The 19,836-nt window shown below is 39.7% G+C and overlaps 1 protein-coding gene and 1 long non-coding RNA gene across 7 annotated transcripts; one reads left to right on the forward strand and one right to left on the reverse strand.

Annotated features, from left to right (window-relative positions):
* Positions 1-478: 478 nt before the first annotated feature.
* On the reverse strand, positions 479-14,787 carry CCDC126 (coiled-coil domain containing 126). 6 transcript variants are annotated; one of them, XM_064166974.1, is made up of 4 exons: positions 14,700-14,787; positions 4,522-4,656; positions 3,532-3,935; positions 479-2,100 (listed from the first exon to the last, which is right to left on the reverse strand). In XM_064166974.1, exons 3-4 carry the CDS (start codon positions 3,767-3,769, stop codon positions 1,919-1,921), a joined length of 420 nt encoding a protein of 139 aa, XP_064023044.1. In that variant the 5' UTR covers positions 3,770-3,935; positions 4,522-4,656; positions 14,700-14,787; the 3' UTR covers positions 479-1,918. The 6 variants fall into 6 exon arrangements, with proteins under 6 accessions (XP_064023044.1, XP_064023046.1, XP_064023042.1 ...); XM_064166976.1 differs by lacking the exon at positions 14,700-14,787 and adding an exon at positions 14,573-14,689; XM_064166972.1 differs by lacking the exon at positions 14,700-14,787 and adding an exon at positions 14,520-14,689.
* LOC135187910 (uncharacterized) lies at positions 14,752-19,204 on the forward strand. The gene is made up of 3 exons (XR_010307489.1): positions 14,752-15,132; positions 17,983-18,056; positions 18,925-19,204. It is a non-coding gene; the product is annotated as an uncharacterized LOC135187910 (long non-coding RNA).
* Positions 19,205-19,836: the final 632 nt, after the last annotated feature.

A 19,836-nucleotide genomic window follows, 5' to 3' on the forward strand; every position in this document is an offset into this window, starting at 1 on the left:
ACACAGTCTCAAGTTGTGCAGGGGGAGGTATAGGCTGGATCTTAGGAGGAAGTTCTTCAGAGAGAGAGAGAGTGATTGGCATTGGAATGAGCTGCCCAGAGAGATGGTGGAGTTGTCATCCCTGAAGGTGTTCAAGAAAAGCCTGGATAAGGCATTTAGTGCCATGGTCTAGTTCATTGGATAGGCCTGGATGATAGGTTGGAGTGGATGATCTTGGAGGTCTCTTCCAACCTGGTTGATTCTATGATCCTACTCAGCAGTTACATAGAAATACAGACAACATGCAGTATATTAGGCATGTTACTGGATGCCAGGGCTATTGATGTTCCACCACACTGATTACAAGAACATTGTGCCATGTTTTGGTGTTTTTAAAATTATTTCATTAAAAACAGAACAGCAAAGTTCAGACACAGCTTTCCAGTCCAGAAGCACCTAGCAGCAACAATAACAAGACTGTTTAAAATTAAGAGGAGCCTTTACAAGTACAACTAAAAATTTATTTTTCTCCTTCTGCATTCAAGTGAGTACATGTTTGCACACAATATGACATGGAACAAAAAAAAAAAATCATCTGAATACTAAAGTTGCAAGTGTATCAACAGTCCAGAATATCAGCAGGGAGACAAGAAAAGAAAAATCAACATGTAACTTTGGATGATATTATCATCCAGCACCTCTGGTTTTACTGGTGGGAGGTTTTTTGTTAATATAGAATTAGACCACCCCCGAAAACTCACTCATGACACACTTTGGCAGAAGTCCCTGAACATACCCTCTCCACACACACATTCAGCACATTTTTTTACAAATTGGCTCAGTGGCACTTGCTCTTGAATATGACTTCAGTAACATCTGAAACACAGTGCATCCACACTGCAATTCACTTGCTGTAAGGCTAACATAGGCGTAAGGCAAACATCACCTTAGCACTCAAATATTCCATCTTAAGACACCTTTAGTACATACATCTCTCAAGTGCAGAGTTGACTTGTTTCCCCTTTCATTGCTCTTCCTCCTGATGAAAAAAGCAACTTAGGGAGATGGTGTACTCATCACAAATTGCAAGGTACTAACAAGTTAAAAAGAAACAGCAATGAGTAAAAATAAACAGTATTCACATATCCAAAACTTTTCCATCACTTAAATAATTTTATCTGTAATTACAAAATACATACACTTAAATATCTTTGTAAGAAATAATCATCTAACATATCACAGATTATGAGTTGCTTTTGACAACTGCCCTAACTGCTGTGTAAAGATAAACCTGGACAGTGTTACTACCCGGGATGTTTTCCTATTTTAATTAGTTTTGCTAAATATACAGTGAATTTTCTCTAGCTATTCTGACAGATAGTGCAAATAAAGACATTCTTTGGGTCACAATTTTAAAATATTAATGGCAATGCTGTCTGCAATTTAAGACTGTTTTAGTAAATGAGTAACAAAATAAGTATACACACTTTCTAACATCTGTTTAGGAACACATTTTCCTCAGTTATCTCAGCTTAACGCAGATCACAAAAAATGAGTAAGCTACAATACTGCTCACCTATCCAAAAGATATGTTATAGTTGTACTTACATAAATATATTTAGAAACCTACCTCTAACTTCTCCATTGTTTTCCATTTCTTGTTATTACCCAATGGCATACTACATCCAATCATAGTAACAAAAAAAAGATTCTTCAAAGAGAACAAAGATCACTTCAGAAGTACTGCCCAAAGCCAATGAAAAAAAATGCTTGGAGAACCTATGCACATAAGTTAGGCCTACACAGATCCAGCACATTGCATAACAGAATAGTTTATGCTTCTTTTAGAGTCAACTACTGCTTTGCCCTAGCCAGAAACAAAAAGCTTATCTTAAACATCAGCCATCATAGATGTAGCAACATAAAGTGGTCCTGTTTGCTATCTAATGTTGCTTGCTGGTTTTACACGTTTATTTGAAGTTACTGGCACCTGATTGCTAGTTCCATTAGTGGTGTTTGTTGCTGAGCCAGTCACAACGATGTAATCAACTTTGTTTTCCAGTTTCCCGAGGCGCTGTAAAATGTCATCCAGAAGAACAGCGATTGTTCTCTTAAGATCAGCTGAAGATAACAGGAAAAAAAACAAATTAGATCCCATTACTTACAATGTGTGGAAAAGAACTGATATTTCAACATGGTCACATCTTCAGGCTTACTGTCCTTCCACTAGGCTTTTGGGGAAAGAGTGCAGATTAGTATACAAGTACAGAATTAAAGAGCTTCTGCCTAATACTACTTCTTTGTTATTTTAGGCAAAGAAGATAAGACCAAAATCATGAACTGTGAAGTAAACAAATTAGAGTGCAACAACAAAAATACTAGTTGGAGCCTAATTAGACCAGTGACTGTTCTAAGGCAGTATTTCAAATTTCATCCAGACAACAGCTGTAGAATACTCAGCTATGACACCTTTTAGCCTTGGACAGCAATGGAATATATTTAAATACTTTCCAGCATTTAAAAAAAATTCTTAATAGCTTTCCTCTAAATTACAGGTCTACCCTGTAGAAAAACTGCTATAAGAAAGTATCTTAGCACTTCTTACATAAGGTAAAAAGCAGTAAAAGAAAAAATATTCTGGAATACAAAGCCAGTAACAGATCATTCAGCAAAAGGTAATTAAGCTGTTGTCCCTGTCAATATCAACATCTCTCAGATTAGGATGAAAATGAACAAACCCACCAGGTTTGACAAGGTGTTAAGATCCCCCTCAATACACACAGACTCTCTCTCCCTTCCTGCCACCCCAACCAATTCTTAAATAACCAGAAAAAGTGGGGACAAAAAACAGGCATAAAAGTGGAGGGAAAAAAAGTAAGCCAAATAAAATTAAAACACTGGTAGTAAAAGAAAAAAACAAAACAAAAATCTCAGGTCAGTCTCTCCCTCTAAAATTAAATAGAACTTGATTAGTAATGCCATCTTTCAGTAAAAAATTAGAAAATTCTTATACTACTCTTATTTTCATAGATAATTTTTTCTTTATGCCAGAACACAGGCAGCTTCCTCAAACTAAGGGATTCAATAAAGTTCACTGCAGCCTTCCCTCAGTGGAAGCTAAAAGGGACTAAAGAGTTAAAATCATTAAGAGATTTCTATGGCCTTGCTAATAGATCTCAAAGATAAAGTCACAAAATTACCTTCTCTGTATTTCAGACAGGCACAGGTTCTAGAAGTATAATCCAGTGAATACTGGCAACAAATTCATCAAGTTAACAGGAAGATCAGAGTGAAGTAAGATGCAACAAACAGCAAAGCTCTAGAGACAAGTAACCTTATTTCTAATGGCAACTTCTAGGCAAAGGGAGATACTCCTGAATTCATAACTGCCTTGCAGATTTTGTGTCATATCTTAATATTCAATGTCAGAGAATAAAGTAAAATAGTTAATACAGAGAGGTTTTTCTCGCAATAAGCAGTATATATTACTTCAAAATGAAGAAGTATAACTTTATGTCTTTCAAGGAAAAATGTTGGGATTTTTCCTCTTACCATATCCTGTCATAGAGGTTCCACCACCACCATTCATTAAGTTTTTATTTTCTTCTGCCAGTGCTTTGACATATCTTTTACTTAGATCTAATATCTGTCCACGTAACTCAGCGCTGCTTTGGCGTCTTGGGTACTGGAAAGTGTAACGTAGCAACATCAATCCCCAAATGATTCCAAAAACTAGTAAAAACATACTTAGTTTCTGGGACATATTCTTCCTTGAAAACGTGAGAAACATGTCTGATGAAGGCCACGGGCGTCTCTTAATTTCAAGATAAGTTATTGAACTTAGCTTTGTCAAATTATATTACACATTAAACAAAACCAAGATTTCTATAAAGTGAAAAATCTTCTGACTGGATCATCTTGAATTCATCTCCTCATGTTTTACTTGGCCTTGATTCCTGAAATTTGTAAAATATCACTTGGTTATTCAAAACTGTCACAGCTGAGATCCAAGGACAGATAACAGTTTTCATAATCTAGCAAAAAACAGTTTACATCATCTAGCAAAAAGGTCCAGGCTGCACCCAGTAAAAGGTGCAGTCATCTTTCTCGTTTGGCTCATTTTGACCAATTTTTCTTCTCCAAATATCAAAGCTTCAATGCTTCTATGAATCACCTTAAGTGTTTTAAATACTGGAATTTGAACTAACGTTAAACCCAAATAGGTTGCAAACAGAATTAAATACCTAGAAGAGATCTGTGAAACACACAGCACATTTTGACTAGTCATACACTTAGATCTACACACAAGAAATTATTTACATGATTCTAATTGCTCACTGAGAAGCATGGGACAAGTAAAACAAGCTAAAATGCAAAACTAAGTTCCTTGGTTGCTTAGTTCAAAGTTGGGCACCATCATTTACTGATTTTGTATAGTATATTTTTTTCTCTTGCTAATACCTAAAATAAATAAAAACAAAATTAACCAGCACAATGCATCCACTGTTAACCTTTTGTTACGACTTCAGAATAAAGTCTTACCATAGCAGCTGATTCTATTCTCTCAACAGATGAAGGTGTCGGGAGAAAAAAACAAACGGTAGGAAGGCTTCAGCAGTTAAATGACAGATGTCCAGACAGTTTGAAGAAAAATGAGCCTAACATCTTCAGGGAGCTCTGTAGTGGGTGGAGATAAAGAAAAAAAAAAAGTAAATTAAATAAAATGACATGCAAGACCAAAGAGACCTTCATTTTCACACAGAGTGGCTGAAGGAGGGCTTCAAAGCACAGGCTTTTAATGCAGAAATATGTTTTTAAGCCTAATCTGAAGCAATTGTCAGGGAAGAACATAGAACCCAGTTCTACTTAACTATGTATACATTCATACACTCACGTATTTCAATGCCTGACAACTGATTTCAAAATAGTTTTAAAAATAATATGGCAAGAATCTCACTGAAACATGTCCTTTTTCTTGCATTACAAGACCGTGATAGCAAAGGTTCCAGATTCACCATATATTTATATGCATATGTATCGTTCCACTATTAACTTTCCCTCCCTCAAATAAAACCCATCTTTTCAGTCTCTTCACTTGGGTAATATATTTATTTTTTCAGCCATCTCTGAAACTTTTCCAATTAGTCATTGTTTTTTGAAAGGGAGTTTTTATTGTTTAGCATGGTCTGGATAATGCCGCTCATTTTACATAATAGTTAATGCTTCCTCTGTAAGGTCCTGCTTTTCCCCCACATCTTACCTGTCATTAGCACTTTTCAGACTGGAGCTACACATTTAATAGAGCTCCTCACCAGACTTTCTAGAGTTGTACTTAGGTCTCTGTTTTCATAAGACTATTGAGAACAAGTTTCTTGTGCTGCTAAGCACTCATCTGAATTTAACTCCACCTCCACGGTAGTTTTCATCTCTGTATTAAGCAGTTCGGCTGGCCTTCTGCCAAGACCCCAGGGTCTGCGGCAAACGCAAGTGTGACTGTCGTTCTCAGTTGCCCTTGTCGCTTACCCTTCACCTTCACCCTTCAGGTAACCCTCTCAGCAGGCAGGCCAATGTGACTAAATAAAGCAGCAAGTTTTCAAAGTGCTCTTAAAGCAATGTGCATATCTAAGTTATTCTGAAAACAATCAAGCCAAGGCAGGATCAGTATTAGCACTTGGGCGCCGAAACACCAGTTAAATAACAAGTTATTGAGCGTAAAATGCTCTATAGTAAAACACGAAAAAGCCCACACCATAAAAATTGCCATCCACTGTTGAGTGTACTAATGCAAATAGCAACCACAAGTCACTAGCTGGGTAATAGGTTACTTCACCTTAACTGTGGGATATGAGTATGCACATGCACAAAGACAAAACATGCAATAATTTGGAACGCCACTATAAATTCAGTGGAATGTACTTTGTTCAAACAATGTGCTTATATGCCCCCCACCAAAAAAAAAGCTTTAAAAATATAAACTTGTCTTAAGGACATGAGAGAAAACAATAAAAAAAAAAATTCTACTCTATCTGCACAAACATTTGTAATTGTGTGGTTAGATTTCCTGAAACAGATCCTCCCTAAACATGAACTAACCAAAATGTCTTTTCCCTCGCTCTTTGCCAAACCCATGGCTCCACACTCAGGATTTTGAAGCATAAACTGTGCCTACATCACTAAGCATCTAAATAATCCCTGAATGCTATCAAAGATGATGGAAAAAATTAACATATGAGGTTCAGGAGTAGGGTATTCATGTGATGGTTCAAAATATCAAACAGTATCTCTTAAGGAGAGACCACAGGTTTCAAACTCCACTCTCACAAGTCTGCATTTTACGTTGTTTTTTTTTTTAATTGACTGAAAATGACAGATAGCTCTTGCAAAATATAAATTAAGTCAAGCTCTCTATAGATAACCAGTCATAGCCCATCCTGAAGCATTTAGACAACACCACTAGAGAGCTTTGGAGTGGAAATAACTCTGCCATCACACTGTAAATAAGACCACAAGCCAGGATGAGAGTCCTAGCCAAGAGGAACAGATTGAATAAACTCTCGCCAAGGAGCAGTAGGAATTGCAGAATGAGTCTCTGCCACATATATTTGATTCCCAGTGCACATGCTGACTACTGAAACTAACAGAAATTAAGCACTGAGCCTGCTGGGCAAACGGCATAACAACCAAACACTGACAGTGAGCAAAGGACCTGGGAATAAGGTAAACGTGAATGAAGGAAACTATTTGTGCTTGTCACCTTTGGAGGCCACTCCCCCCTTAATGAACTCCATTGCAGTTTCAAAGTTCTGGAGATTTGGTCTCCTCTTTTCTTCCTTAAGCATGCACTTCTAGTGACCTGTGATACACTCCCTACTTCATAGACTTAGCCTGGGTGGAAAGCCAAGCCTACCACTCTCCCAACAACAGCTGAAGAGCTTTTACAGCAAACGAGGTCAAAGCGCTGCAGAAAGCAACAGGGATAAAAAAAAGACACATTGGACTTAAGCTTTGCCAGAATTCCTACCTGAGATCACAGAAAGACAACCACAAAAATGAAATACAGTCAGAGGAAAAATTTGAAAATCTGAGGAAAGAATGAAAAAAACCCAAAATTAAACAAAACACATGTCCATCACAAAACCCTACATACCACCACTCACCATCCCTCAAATGAAACAAAAACCCTGACCTGATTGTGCAGGCAAAATGTTGACCCAATAATCCATGAAGAGGTAAAAATCTTTCAGATAATCCTCTCAATAGACAGCCTGAAGTGACTGCTTAAAGTTGAAGTCTTTTGAAGTTCTTCAAATCAACATGCATATCTAAATTATTCTGAAAGTGACAAGACCAAATCAGGGGCAGATTCAGAATTTGGAATTACAATGAATTCCTGAATAGGAGATCCAAGATGAGATTTGCCTTTCACAGATGTAGTAAGTTTGATTTTCTTCATTGTTGCCACTGCTGGTTGTCTAATGCACTGCCATAGCCTGCCAAAACAAACTTAACACTGCCCAGTGATACCGCAACAAACACAATGCATCTGGTAATGAACGCAATGAACTAAGGTACCCATTCTCTCCAAAACAAAATCATGTCTCTATCCTCTGAGGTGTGTATCAATCACATATAACTTATATTGCTGACTGCACAAAACAAAAGGAACAAGAGCCAATGAACCAGAAAATCCAGTATCTGTTCTTTAATAAAGTCCTACTATCTCTCATAATACTTAACTAAACAGTAGCTTCAGACTTTGATTTGAATACTAACCTTTCTCCATGGAAACCAGCCCACACTTGTAAAACGTACTTGAATTTTAATGCAAAGCCTTCCTCAAATTCTGCTTTATTCTCAGCAAACCCACAGATTCTAGCCATGTACAACATTAAAAAAGCAACAGCCTGTAAGGCAAAGGAATGCCTCACATCCTCTGAAGTAATCCCAGGATCTCATGAAAACAAGGCATACCCAAATCCTTAAAAGGTTGCAATACATTTTACAGCACTGTCAATTCTGCTAGTCTGTTAGCTCACGGAAGGTCAGTACACATTTGTCATCATTTTTCTAGTCTCTCAAAGAGATCCCAAGCCTTCCTAAACCACTAATGTAGTTACCAGCATCAGCAAAGCACATTCAAAACTGCTGTAGCCATGGTGTGTACTCTGGAGTTTTGAAAAATTTAAAGGACAGGTCAAGATGATTATTTAGAAGAGAAAAAAGAAGAGCAGCAGGCCTGTCAGGTATTTTTGATAGTTATTGCTGAGAAGCTTTAGCAACAATGTATTGAAAATAGCATTCTTAACACACAGTCCAAGAAAGCTGTCTCTCTGGTTATATATTCTGAAAGACAGAATGCCAAATACTGAGGCAGTAGTTCCTCAGTCATATCCTGAAGGCCCTATTTAGGTCTCTAATGAACTAATATATTAAGGAAATAGCCTTAATAAATGGGAACTTTTCACAATATATTACGTACTATGATAATACTTATCTGTTCCTCACTGCCAAATTATGCTCAACAACATGACACAGTGAATTGAAAATTAAGTCTGGCTTTGCAACTGATGATTAACTGTATAAACACATGAAGTGACTTAACAAGACAGAGATTAAAAAAACAAAAATAAAGAAAAAAATGCCAGATATAGGAGACAGAGGAAGGGAGTTAGGAATACTGTAACAGAACAAAGAGTTGACAGAAATTCGAACAGTAGAAATAAAAGCTGACAATAATTACCATAAAGTAATTGTGCAGTACAAAATTACAATCTCAGTGGGAGTGTAGCAACTTATAAGAGTATTAAGGATTTAAAATTAACATACTAAAATTATGTCTAGATGAGAAACTTCAATTAAATTCATGTCAGCAAACATCTCTCAGTACACTGAGGTTTCTGTATTAATAAACAAATAAGCTGTGCTGTAACAGGCATGACGATTCCTCACAGCAGAAGCCAGTAAATTTTTCAGGAAGACAAAAATCAACATGGCATTGCAGGAAATATTTCCACAGCTCTATCAGCTCTATCCTATTAGTTTTGGTTTTTTTTGCTTCTATTTAGCATGTGCTTTCCTCCCAGTCCATTTACCTCTGTGACCTCCACCATCTTCTGGTTTGGGATTTTCCAAGAGAAGTCTGAGCTCTCACTCAGCTGACAGATCACACTGACAACTCTGAGAGCAGGCAAGCTAGCCCTATGGCATTTGAAAACCTATCAGCACAGCTTCTGAGCAGCAATAAAAAGTGGGAAGTCTAAAGAATGATTCACTTGTGCACAAAAAACCACTGACCAATTATTCTTTGAAGAGAGAGGCAATGAAATAAGCACCTAGAAGCCCAAGAGCTATATGCTGAGACTTTCTGAAGCACCAAAAAATATGTTTGCATTCTGGTAATTTTCACCCTACTTGCCTATCAGTTCAGCAGACAAATTTGCATGAGGCGCAGCAGTCAAACAGGTGCACAAAGGTGTTTAAATATATCCTGTTACACAGGACCACAGTTCCTGGCAATACACTGAAACTCCACTTTTCTGTTCCTACACACAACATAAACTCCCTTCAAGAAAATACCTTACCCAAATCATTCATACTTGAATGGCACCCAGGGAAGAATCACATTCCTCATACTGCTAAGAGCAGAGGAGTTTGAAAAGATGTCAATAGAATAATTTTCCTGTACTGACACATCTCTACTAGTGACTTTTGCAGACCAACACTGCCCTTTGCTTCCCAGGTCTGTTAATCAGGTTTACTCAGACAGCTGCACAGCACCATAAATGAGCAGAATATTCTACTCAGAAGCAAATAATTAACAGCAGTGCGTGACCCCAGACAAGTGAAATCATATCTGAGCTGTCTTTTGACAAGATCGACTCTCAGCACTTAGTATTAGGTTGCCGTAAAATATGGTCAGCAGAATAACATCACCAGCAGAGAGAGAAAAGAGAAGGATGCTCTACTGACAAAGCCTCTGCAATGCTGGACAGAACAGAGCCCAGAGTGTCCTACTTATGCATGAGACTTGAGTATCTTTCAGGACTGCATCACACATCAGCAACAGAAATGGAGGATTTATTTTAATACCTGCTAGACTCAAGTGAACAACAGATTGGCATTTCAAGACTAGGTAAGAAGGTGTATTTCTGGGTGAAAAAAAATGGCTACCCTATCAGCATGACAGCTGCTGGACAACAGGTTTCAGCAGTTTTGTACCACTTTCAGAACGCCAGAGCCTGCCTAGTGCTTGGTGTCTTTTCCAGGACACCTATCTGCATACCTTCTCTCACAGCATATGTTCCTTCATTCACTGCCTCTGCATACTCCAGGCTTGCAATTGCCAAGGAACACTAGGAAAAAAAAATATCCCTTTGCTGTAGTGTTACCTGTCTTTCAGGGAACAGCTTTAATGGAATTCTATGTGAAACCATAGAAACACAGTAGGTTTAAGAGAATAGCAAAAATGGGTAAGTATCTATTTTTCTACAGTGCTGCAATGAAGAAAGAAGAAAATCTCCTTGCATGGTCCTGCCAGTCCCTGCGCCTCTCAGTGCAGTCAAAAGATGAGCTTATCTGGGCCAATGAAAGTCACAGCTTACTGAGCAGGCAGATACTGTCACTACTGATAAGCTGTTGCAACTATTTCAAACATACCTTAAACCAAGAACAGTTTCACCTCCTGCAGACAGGACACAACCAATTTGTTTTGCAGTGGGACTTTGAGTTGAAAGCAAAAGGATATAGCTTTAGATCAGAAATCCCACACATCAAGTTTACAGTGGCTCTGATATAAAATCATGACAGGGTCCAAACACTACATTTCCTTCTGCATTTACATACTTTAGAAAATAAGTCACCAGTATTTCTCTTTTCGAATGTATGTAGTCCTATTCGCACTGTTTTTATTTTACACTTTGCACAAATAATTGTTCTTATTTTGCATTATATCTAAGGTGTACTTTTTGGTACCTTAAACTATCCTGGATTTTTTTCAGCACCACTCTCCCCCTCCCCTTTATTTTGCTTACTACCATCATTGAATGCTTTTAAAATAAATCAGCTATTTAAAAACAAAATTTCTTTGTTCCTTGCACGTGGGCAGTCAGCCAAGATTCAAGATTTTGTGAGGGGAAATGACTTGGCAAGGACTGTGAAGAAAATTGAGGCAAGCAGTTATCAATAGGGACAGTATATTATACTTGCTCAAATTCCCCTCCTCCTGCTGGGTCCATCTGGGCCTCAAAACATTTCTCTATCTCTGTATCAGCTTCTTGTGGAGGAAAAAAAAAAAAGAAAAAAGCTTCATTCCATCTGGGACACTTTATTTTTTCTTTCTATTTCATTGCTGCCATTCAGATCACAGTGGGACCGTTGCTCATAATCACAGTTATGACAGAACATGAGGTACCTTCTTAGCTTATTTTCTGATAAGATGGCTAGTTTTTTCTTTGCAGTTGAACTCTAGGCTATGTTAAGCACTCCCCTGCAAAGTCCTAACCAGTACTTGTGCTCCCTTGTAAAATGTTTCAGTTGATTGTACCAAAGCCTCTATGACTTCAAGATCTCCTTCTAAGATGATTATATTTAGCTCATCGTAGCTAGTTTTACACAGAGACATATCTACAAGATCATGAATGTAAACTACTGAGAAAAGAGGGACTTTCACTGAACGTTTTGAAGAGAAATAAAAGGAGGGGCAGTGTCATTAAAAATAACTAAAAGAGAAAGGAGAGAGGAGTCAACTAACAAGCTTCAATAGTGGAAAGATTGCCACTGCAGAACTGGTCATACATGCACATACACAGCATCCACAAAAATATTATTCCTACAGAATGGTAAAAAAAGGAAGGGGCCTGCAAGAACTGGGAGAAAGGAAGATTTCAGCTTGCACAGTTTTACTTCAAGAAACCTGCAGAATGCAAACCCAGTATGGATGTGTGTAAGGTATCCACCAAAAGCAAGTTTCAGTGCTGAAAAATACAATACAGATGAGGCCTGTTTCACACTCCATCCCAGAAGGCTGATGTAGTTCAGATTTTAGTAAAGTAACACTGGAGGCAATGCTAAAGTAATTTCTTTTACATCTTTTATTATTTCTAGGTTGACTTGTCTGTTTATTTCAGCATAGTTAACCACAGCACTCCAGTGGCATGCACTGTTGTACACTTTATTGTTAAGTAAAAGGTACCCAGAAATTTAACTGGATCATTTATATCATGATAGTCTCTTTTTTCTTCATTATTCCTCAAGAGACCAGTTTCAGAGGAGTGTTTTAAGTTCTCTAGTCTAGGCTGGTTTGCAATGACAAATTTACAATCATAAAGTCCACAGCACTATTCATAATGCTCAGCTGAGGAAAGGCAGCCACCTCGCAGTAGTTTTCAATCACAGGTGGAGGAGATGGTAAAAAACCAAATACCACACACATTTTAGCAGTAAACGTGTAGCAGCATAAAACGCAACTCATTTGAATGACTGAGATCTGCAATTTTTTGACAGCTACTGCTAACAACTTAATGGCTATTTTTGGCACTTACTAGTCTTCAGATATGTTGACTACATTGCTGACACTTTAAGCTGACAGCATGCATCTATCGTACTTAGAGTTCAGCAAGACGAAAGAACTAGTGCCCTTAACTATTCTTGGAGGAGGCACAAGTGATCACAAACTCCAGGGGAAATATTTCACTTTAAGAGTTAAATGACATCCAATCCCCAAGCTAAAATCATAATACATGATAAGCTAATACCAGTGTGTCCTTCAGCACGCTAAAAGTCAAAAAAAGAACAACAGGCAAATGTCTAACAGCAAAGACTACAAAAGCTTTTAATAAAAGCAAGTAGCTTTACTTCCAACTGCAAGTTTTAGGAGAAAGACCTATTTACTAGACCAAGGGAATTCCAGCATAATTGCTTAATTCTCTGGAGTTCTCAAGCACCTGAAATGAATTCTTAAGCAATTATATATTTTAACACATAAAGAGGCCAGAATAATTTAGGCTTTACACACATGTATATCCAGTAGTCAAAATGGGAACAAAGGTAGAAATAAATATGATCCAAAACTGCAATTGCTCCACTTGTTTCACCACAACAAGTTGCTACTTATAATAGATTACTATCATCTTCATATTGTCTCCTTTCTTTAATATTCTTGAGACTGGAACAAGAATGCACGACATCTGCTCCAAAACAAACATTACATTACAATTAGAACCAATCATATCATGTTCAACATGTTCCTGTTCCAAAGGCATTGCTAAAAAACCAAGAACCACAATTCCTAGAAAGTTCCCTTTTTACAGTGAAAAAAAAAAACCCTCTTCCTCCAATTCACACACTGAGGGGGCAAAACAACAACAAAAAAACCCAAACAGTTGTTAATCTGACCTAAATTGCATTAACAACATCCTATATGATATAATAGGGCAGAACAAAAATTCTCTCTGCTTTGCTGTGTGGTATAGACACAGAAATTACACTCCATTCCAGCTGGAAGTATCTTTTAGATTACATGATGCATAAAAGAGAATTTATGGGAAGCTACCATATTAGATTAGGAAACTGAAGAGAAAGGTTATTAATAATGAGTAATGGAGCTACAGAAATAAAGCATAATTAATAATTACAGGGAAAAAATGGAATATTAAGAGTTTAGTTCAAATAGCATCTGGTTACATATAAAAGCAATTTTATAATATTGCAAAGCAACAGCATTATGCCACAATTCTCACTGTCACGACTATTTTATAATCTTTTAACATTAAAATAAGTATATTGCCCATTTTTTTTTAAATGCAAACTAATATTATTAAGGATTCTGCCTCAGCTTGAATATGGAGTTAACAAGGTTTTTTTTTCCTTCCCTTTAAGTTCTATCACATCACTGTGAACACGCTTTGCCTCTTTTAAAGTTAAGTTCTTACAAGAAAAGACCTCGATGTTGCAGAGTCACTGCAATCATAGTTCATGACAGGAAGGCCACTGCCAGTGAGGAGGGAAACCAAAAAAAAACGTTTCCTTCACTGCTTCCTCACCGACGAAGGACATTGCATCACAGCCCTGAGACACGGTTATCCAGCCTAAGAAACACTTAGCCACGGCAGGCAGCACAAGACACTGCCCCCAGACACCCAGCAGAAAGGCCTACATCAGAAAGCCCCAAACTGCCACCGATAACCGGAGCCTGCAGAGCAGGTAGTCCGACCTGCAGGCAGCGCCCACGCCACCCTACAGCACGACCCGCTTCGAAGGGCGAACAGGGGCAAAGGAGGGGAAGCAGAAGGCTGCACAGACGCCGACAGGGTTGAGAGGTGAAAGTTAACAGAAGCACGGCCTAAGCCGTAAGGAAAATAAACCTGTCCCGACTCTCAGGAAAAGAGCAAAGCCGGACGCTCAGGCGAAGTGAAGACCTGGGTCTGCCTGGCAGCCGCAGCCAGGCCACGGACACCCAGCTCCCCCACCTCACCACCGCCGGCCGAGCCTGGCGCTACCCCACCACCACTTCCCCCGCCAGCGAGGCCGCCCCGTCTCCTCACACGGACTGCCAGGCCTCCGCCACCCTCACGCCGCCCCGACTCAGCAGAAGAACCTTCCTCGCTCCTTCCCCGAGAGAGAAGCACAGCTCTTCCACACGCCGCTCCGACTCGCCGCCCATGCAGACGCCTCGGAAGGGCGGAGCAGCGCCGCAGCGGAACTCCCCGGCGGCCCCGCGTTACCTCCGCTCCCAGCCCGCGGCCCTCTGACAGGCGCCGCTCGCCCCGCCTCACGCGCGACGCGCCGCCTGAGGCCCCGCCCCTCCGCTCCGCGCGCCGGGCCCGGTACTGTCCCGAGTGCTGCCGCAACAGTCCCTGTGCACCGAGGTGCCTGTCCCGCCACTCTCACCGCCCCGCCGGCGACCGCCGCTGCCTTTGCGGCGCAAGGTCACGCTCGGGATGAGGAGGCCTGGCTGCAGGGCCCTCGCCCCCAGAAACAGGGAGAGCAGCAGTGCGTTGCCGGGGAGCGAGGCAGGCCGTGCGGGGGCTGGAAGTGCGATACGTAGCTGCAGGTTTAGCAGCTCCTCCTGGAAACGCTCACCGCGGGCTTCAACTGGGAAATCCCTGGAAAACTGGCGAGCTATGTGACCGTGGCTGTCAATTCCCACTGACGTCCGTGAGTAAGGATTGCCTGCAGAAGTACAAACCGGGAAAACGGTACCGCTTCTGCCCTCTAGCGGCGTAAGCGAAATTTGACAGTGGCCTCAGAAATGAGTGGTGTCCCTCAGGTCTGGTGCAGGTTTGCCCTCATCCTTAACCTCCTTCTTGTAACCCACAGCTGCACTGTTGGTGGTTGGGACAGTATAGAAGTGCTGACTGTGATAGTTATGTAAATAAAATCTGTCGTGATTATAGGACTGTGCGAGCAAGTTTCCTGAGGCTCCTCCTGCAAGGTGGTATTTAAAGACAGTTGGTATCAGTTCAATAAAGGTGAACACCGGGCACACCCAACATCTGCAGTGCTGCTAGAACTAATCTTCAGGATTATCCCTACCTGTACAAGCTGAGGTACTGATTACGTGTCTCAGATCTTGTAGGTGGGTGTAAAGGAAGTTTCTGTTTCATCTTCTGTAAAGTAAGTCCACATACAGCAGGTGATGTCTCGGCAGATTGCTGATAACACCACCACTCCACCTCCCACACCTGCACTGCACTACTGCTTTGCCTCTCTTCAGGGAAAGACTATACCTGGCTTCTCTCTGGTTTTCTTTCTCTTCACAGGTTAGGTGCATTTAAATCTGGGGAAGAAAAAAATAAAATAAAAGGTTATTGATGCATCAGAGGGGTTAGTGCCTTGGATTCAAGCAGACAGGCAGGTGGTATCATCTGAGCCAGGGAATCACTTGTATAAAACTTTTCTAATGTTGACAAGCTTGCAGTCACTCATTTCTGAGTCTTGTGAAATGTATTTTGGGGAAGAAAAGGGTTTTTTTTTTTCCTTGTTAATCTGGAAAATATTGGTGTTCAACTGGGAGTTAATTTAAATTTGAGAAAATTAGGCAACTGTTTAGCTGAATAGAAGGCTGTACTCCCACAGAGAATTCAGAAGAAGCTGCATGGGATGGATTACATAGTTATTTCATTATGTAATCCATTCCGTGGACACAATTTTACTAAAATTATGCAGCACTGAATGAGGACAGACAAAAAAAAAAAACCCTGAAATACTTAATAAGTAAGCTTTTGAGTGAACAGATTGATTGTATATTGTGCAACACCAGTAAAATTGTTGCTAGAAGTGTTTTCTAAAGCAGAATCACCTCATCAGTTTCTGTGAGCATTTTCTTGTCACAGTTTCCTTTTGAAAGGATCAAAACCAGATGGTCTGAAATGGACTTCAGATAACAAACATACTGCAGCTATTTACTGCCTTTTATTACTGTACCATTTGCTCAGTGATTAATCTTTTATTTTCACAGATGTGCAGTGAACAGCTGTAATGTCTTTGCAAATATAATTTACACTCTATTTAGAGCTTACCAGGAAAAGGAAGGGAAATCTGTCATTGGTATAATAACAAGAAGATTTGCCTGTGTAGGTCACAAAATTGTATTAGGAAATCTGTCTCCATTATAAATGTACCCTCTGTTGATAGGAACTCTCAACTATTAATAATGTTCTTAACTCCTCTTGCCTGGAGGCTTCATGTATTTGGTCATCTTTCATGACCAGGCATCTCACAATATGATGTGGTATTTTTTTCCCATTGTCCAAGATGTGTGGTAAAGACTGTATCACAGTATATTACCCACCACCTTGTTTCTCCTCAGTGACATGAAAATCAAACCTTAACAGTGTTTCATGGATCACTTATTTGTAAGTAAAAATATTCACAGAGCCTTTTCTAGGAAGAGATAAAAGCCCGGAGCTGCAAAACTTGCTATACTGCAGTCTTCTGTATTAATAATCAAAATATATATAAAAAAAACCCACCATTGTTACTGCAGTGTTATCTTTGTTCCTTTCCTATGCCATTCACTATCACTGTAGACTGTCCCTCTGACATTAATTTGCATAGCTGTTACTCTATCCTTTTCAAATATGTATTAAGAATTCTCTCTCATTATCTGTTTAAACTGCTTAATGGTAATGGCTAGAGAATGGCAGTCTGATGAATGTGCTCTGTGATTAGTGTACTTGCTGTCTTATTAACCACTTAATCTTTTAATCTGTATACATAGATAAGAAAGTATGCAACTTCATACTTTCCTTACTGACACTCCTATTTCTCTCTCTTCCTGATCCCTTACCAGTAGTTTATACCCTTTCACTTCAGGAATGGGCCTGATCTGGGCCCATGTTTCCCTCCAACATGGATTCTTTTCCCCAGATTGTGAATATTGCATTAAAGCTAACATTATATTACAACCTTATATTAATATTGTTTGAAAAAAAGCTGCATAAGGCATGCTTAATGTCACATCAGCATATCCCTTAGGCCATCTCTAGCTGTATTCTGTGCTTGAACCATCTTCCATTTAGCACAGAGACTAAAGACAGGTCATCTTTGCAGTTTTACTAATAAGTAGTGATAGCTGAAAAGCAATATCAAACAATTATTGTTTATATACCTCAGGACACCAGTGAAGTTATAGTAGAAAACAATGAAGGCAGAAGAGCTATGGAAAAAGCGGCGAAGACAGTTTTCAATTTCAAATGTAAACTTACTTGGACTTTTTAGAAGTAGGTATTCATATCAGTGAGTTGCACTTTTATTTTAAGATTAGTTGCCAGAACATTTTAGGACCACAGCAGTGAAAAAGTCCTGCTGGAAAAATGTAAACACCTTGAATTTGTGCATTAATGGCAATGCATCTCTTAGAAGCAGGAGCCACAATGTGGGCTGCAGCTAGATCTTGCATGTGTACACATTAACAAAAAGCATATTAATATCTTATATTCTCCTTATATTTCCCTCCCTCTCCTGCTTACTTTCATTTTGTTCTGTTTTGGTTTTTTTTTTTAGTGTAACCACTATGCATTTTCAATGGGTTCTTCGTACTCCATTCTTTCAGTGGCCCACCTTATGGCAGAAAATAGGTAAGCATTTTCATCTTGGAATTTAAGCATACTTTTAATGCTCATTCCCTCTTGCTCCTGTAGTTAGATTGTACTGAATATCAGCCCAAATCAGAATCATATTACACCAGAACAGTATGTGATCTTGCAGTGGAATAAGTGCTTTATTAATACAGCTATACTTGAGAAGGGAGATGAGCAAATCTATCTGCTGGAGCCAAATGGAATACAGCTGGTATAAAAGACAAATTATGACATGGATTCAGAATAGGTTTTGGAAAGTGAGACACTGGCAAAGCTAAAATCCAGGTCAGCTTCTTAGGAATGAAAATGTAACTGTAATTAAACAAGAACTGTCTAAGGAGTAAACTAAAACTTTTGAAGTAAGCAACAGGTCAAAAGGAAGTATCTTGCAAACCTAGATGGCCAGTAATGTCTTTCCCTGATACTGCTTCTTTACCATTGTGAGCTAATTTATTTGCTTTTGATCCACCAAGAGAAAAGAGAAAGTTCCAGCATTCCATTTACAATAGAAGCAAGAACTAAGGTCATTCATGGTCCAAGTAGGAAGCAATATGAATCATTTCCGTACACGAGTGTCCTGGTTTGAGTTAAACAGAAGTAATTCTGTTTGGTCATTTCAATTTTTAGCTCTGCCAATTAACTCCACTTTGTGAAATTAACAATGTGTATTCACAAACAGTGTCTGTTTCTAGCTGTGAGAACACTCAAGTCTCTAGTTATCACCAAGGCTCGGTGTGCAGGCCAAGGTCACTGCTAAATCATGTGTAGTACACTGGAGATGCGGAGTAAAAGTCTGCATCTGCAGGCAGGAGGGGACACTTCAGGTGGCTGTTAAGTGACCAGCAAGATATTCCATTCCATCTAGTCATGCTCAGCAAAAAGCTGAAGGATCACAAGGATCGAGCTCTCATATTTTTCTTCAATGGCCAGCATCTGAAGAGGACTCTGTCCATTCTGCTTTCAAACCCAATCCACGAATTCCTGAATCTGGTTCCTGTTTGCCACTGAGTTGGTTCTGTCACAGCATCAGTGATGACAGTAACTTCCTGCCATCAGTGCTTTGGGTTTATATATATTTGTGTATGTTTTATTTTATTGTTACTCTTTTCATTAAAGCACCTTCAGATTTATTTTCCAATTCACAAGACAACCTTATTCCCTTTCTCATTCTTTCGGGCGGGGAAGAGGGGTTAATAGAAAGTATCCATCACTTTTAGCGGCCAGCCTAGCCCTAACCTTTGACCAGGAACGTATGCCAAGGCTTTGTTAGAACCTCAAGCTGTTTGTAGATAAGCAGTGTTAACGTGGCTTCTCCCTGGGACACCTTGACAATGGGCTTGTGCTTCCACAGTAGCTGTCACAAACACATCACAAGCTGTGGAAGGAGACTCAGGCAGTGGTGCACATGTGGCTGTTGTCTAAAGCCCTCAGCTTCACATGGCAAAGGCATTTATTTTTAGGGAATTATCTGCCTGTGAATTGCCTCGGTGCCTCAGTCCTTTTTGGGAATATGCACTTACAGGTGCACTCACTTAAGCAGGTCAGTCTTGGAGACAGCCGCTAAACATCTGAAGACAGCCAGGCTCAACCAGCACGAGAATTTGGGCACCACAGCTTGGCAACCACAAAGGGAAGCCCTTGCCCCCGAAGAAGCACACGGAATACGCAGAACTACCGCAAAAGCAGTGAGCTGCCTGCTAGCACTGCCAGCAGAAGGGCAGGCTAACAGGGGAGGGAGGGCCGCCTTGGCGAACAGCTCGCTCCCGTCTCTCTGTTG

Source organism: Pogoniulus pusillus, chromosome 28 (assembly GCF_015220805.1).
Source record: "Pogoniulus pusillus isolate bPogPus1 chromosome 28, bPogPus1.pri, whole genome shotgun sequence".
NCBI lineage: Eukaryota > Metazoa > Chordata > Aves > Piciformes > Lybiidae > Pogoniulus > Pogoniulus pusillus.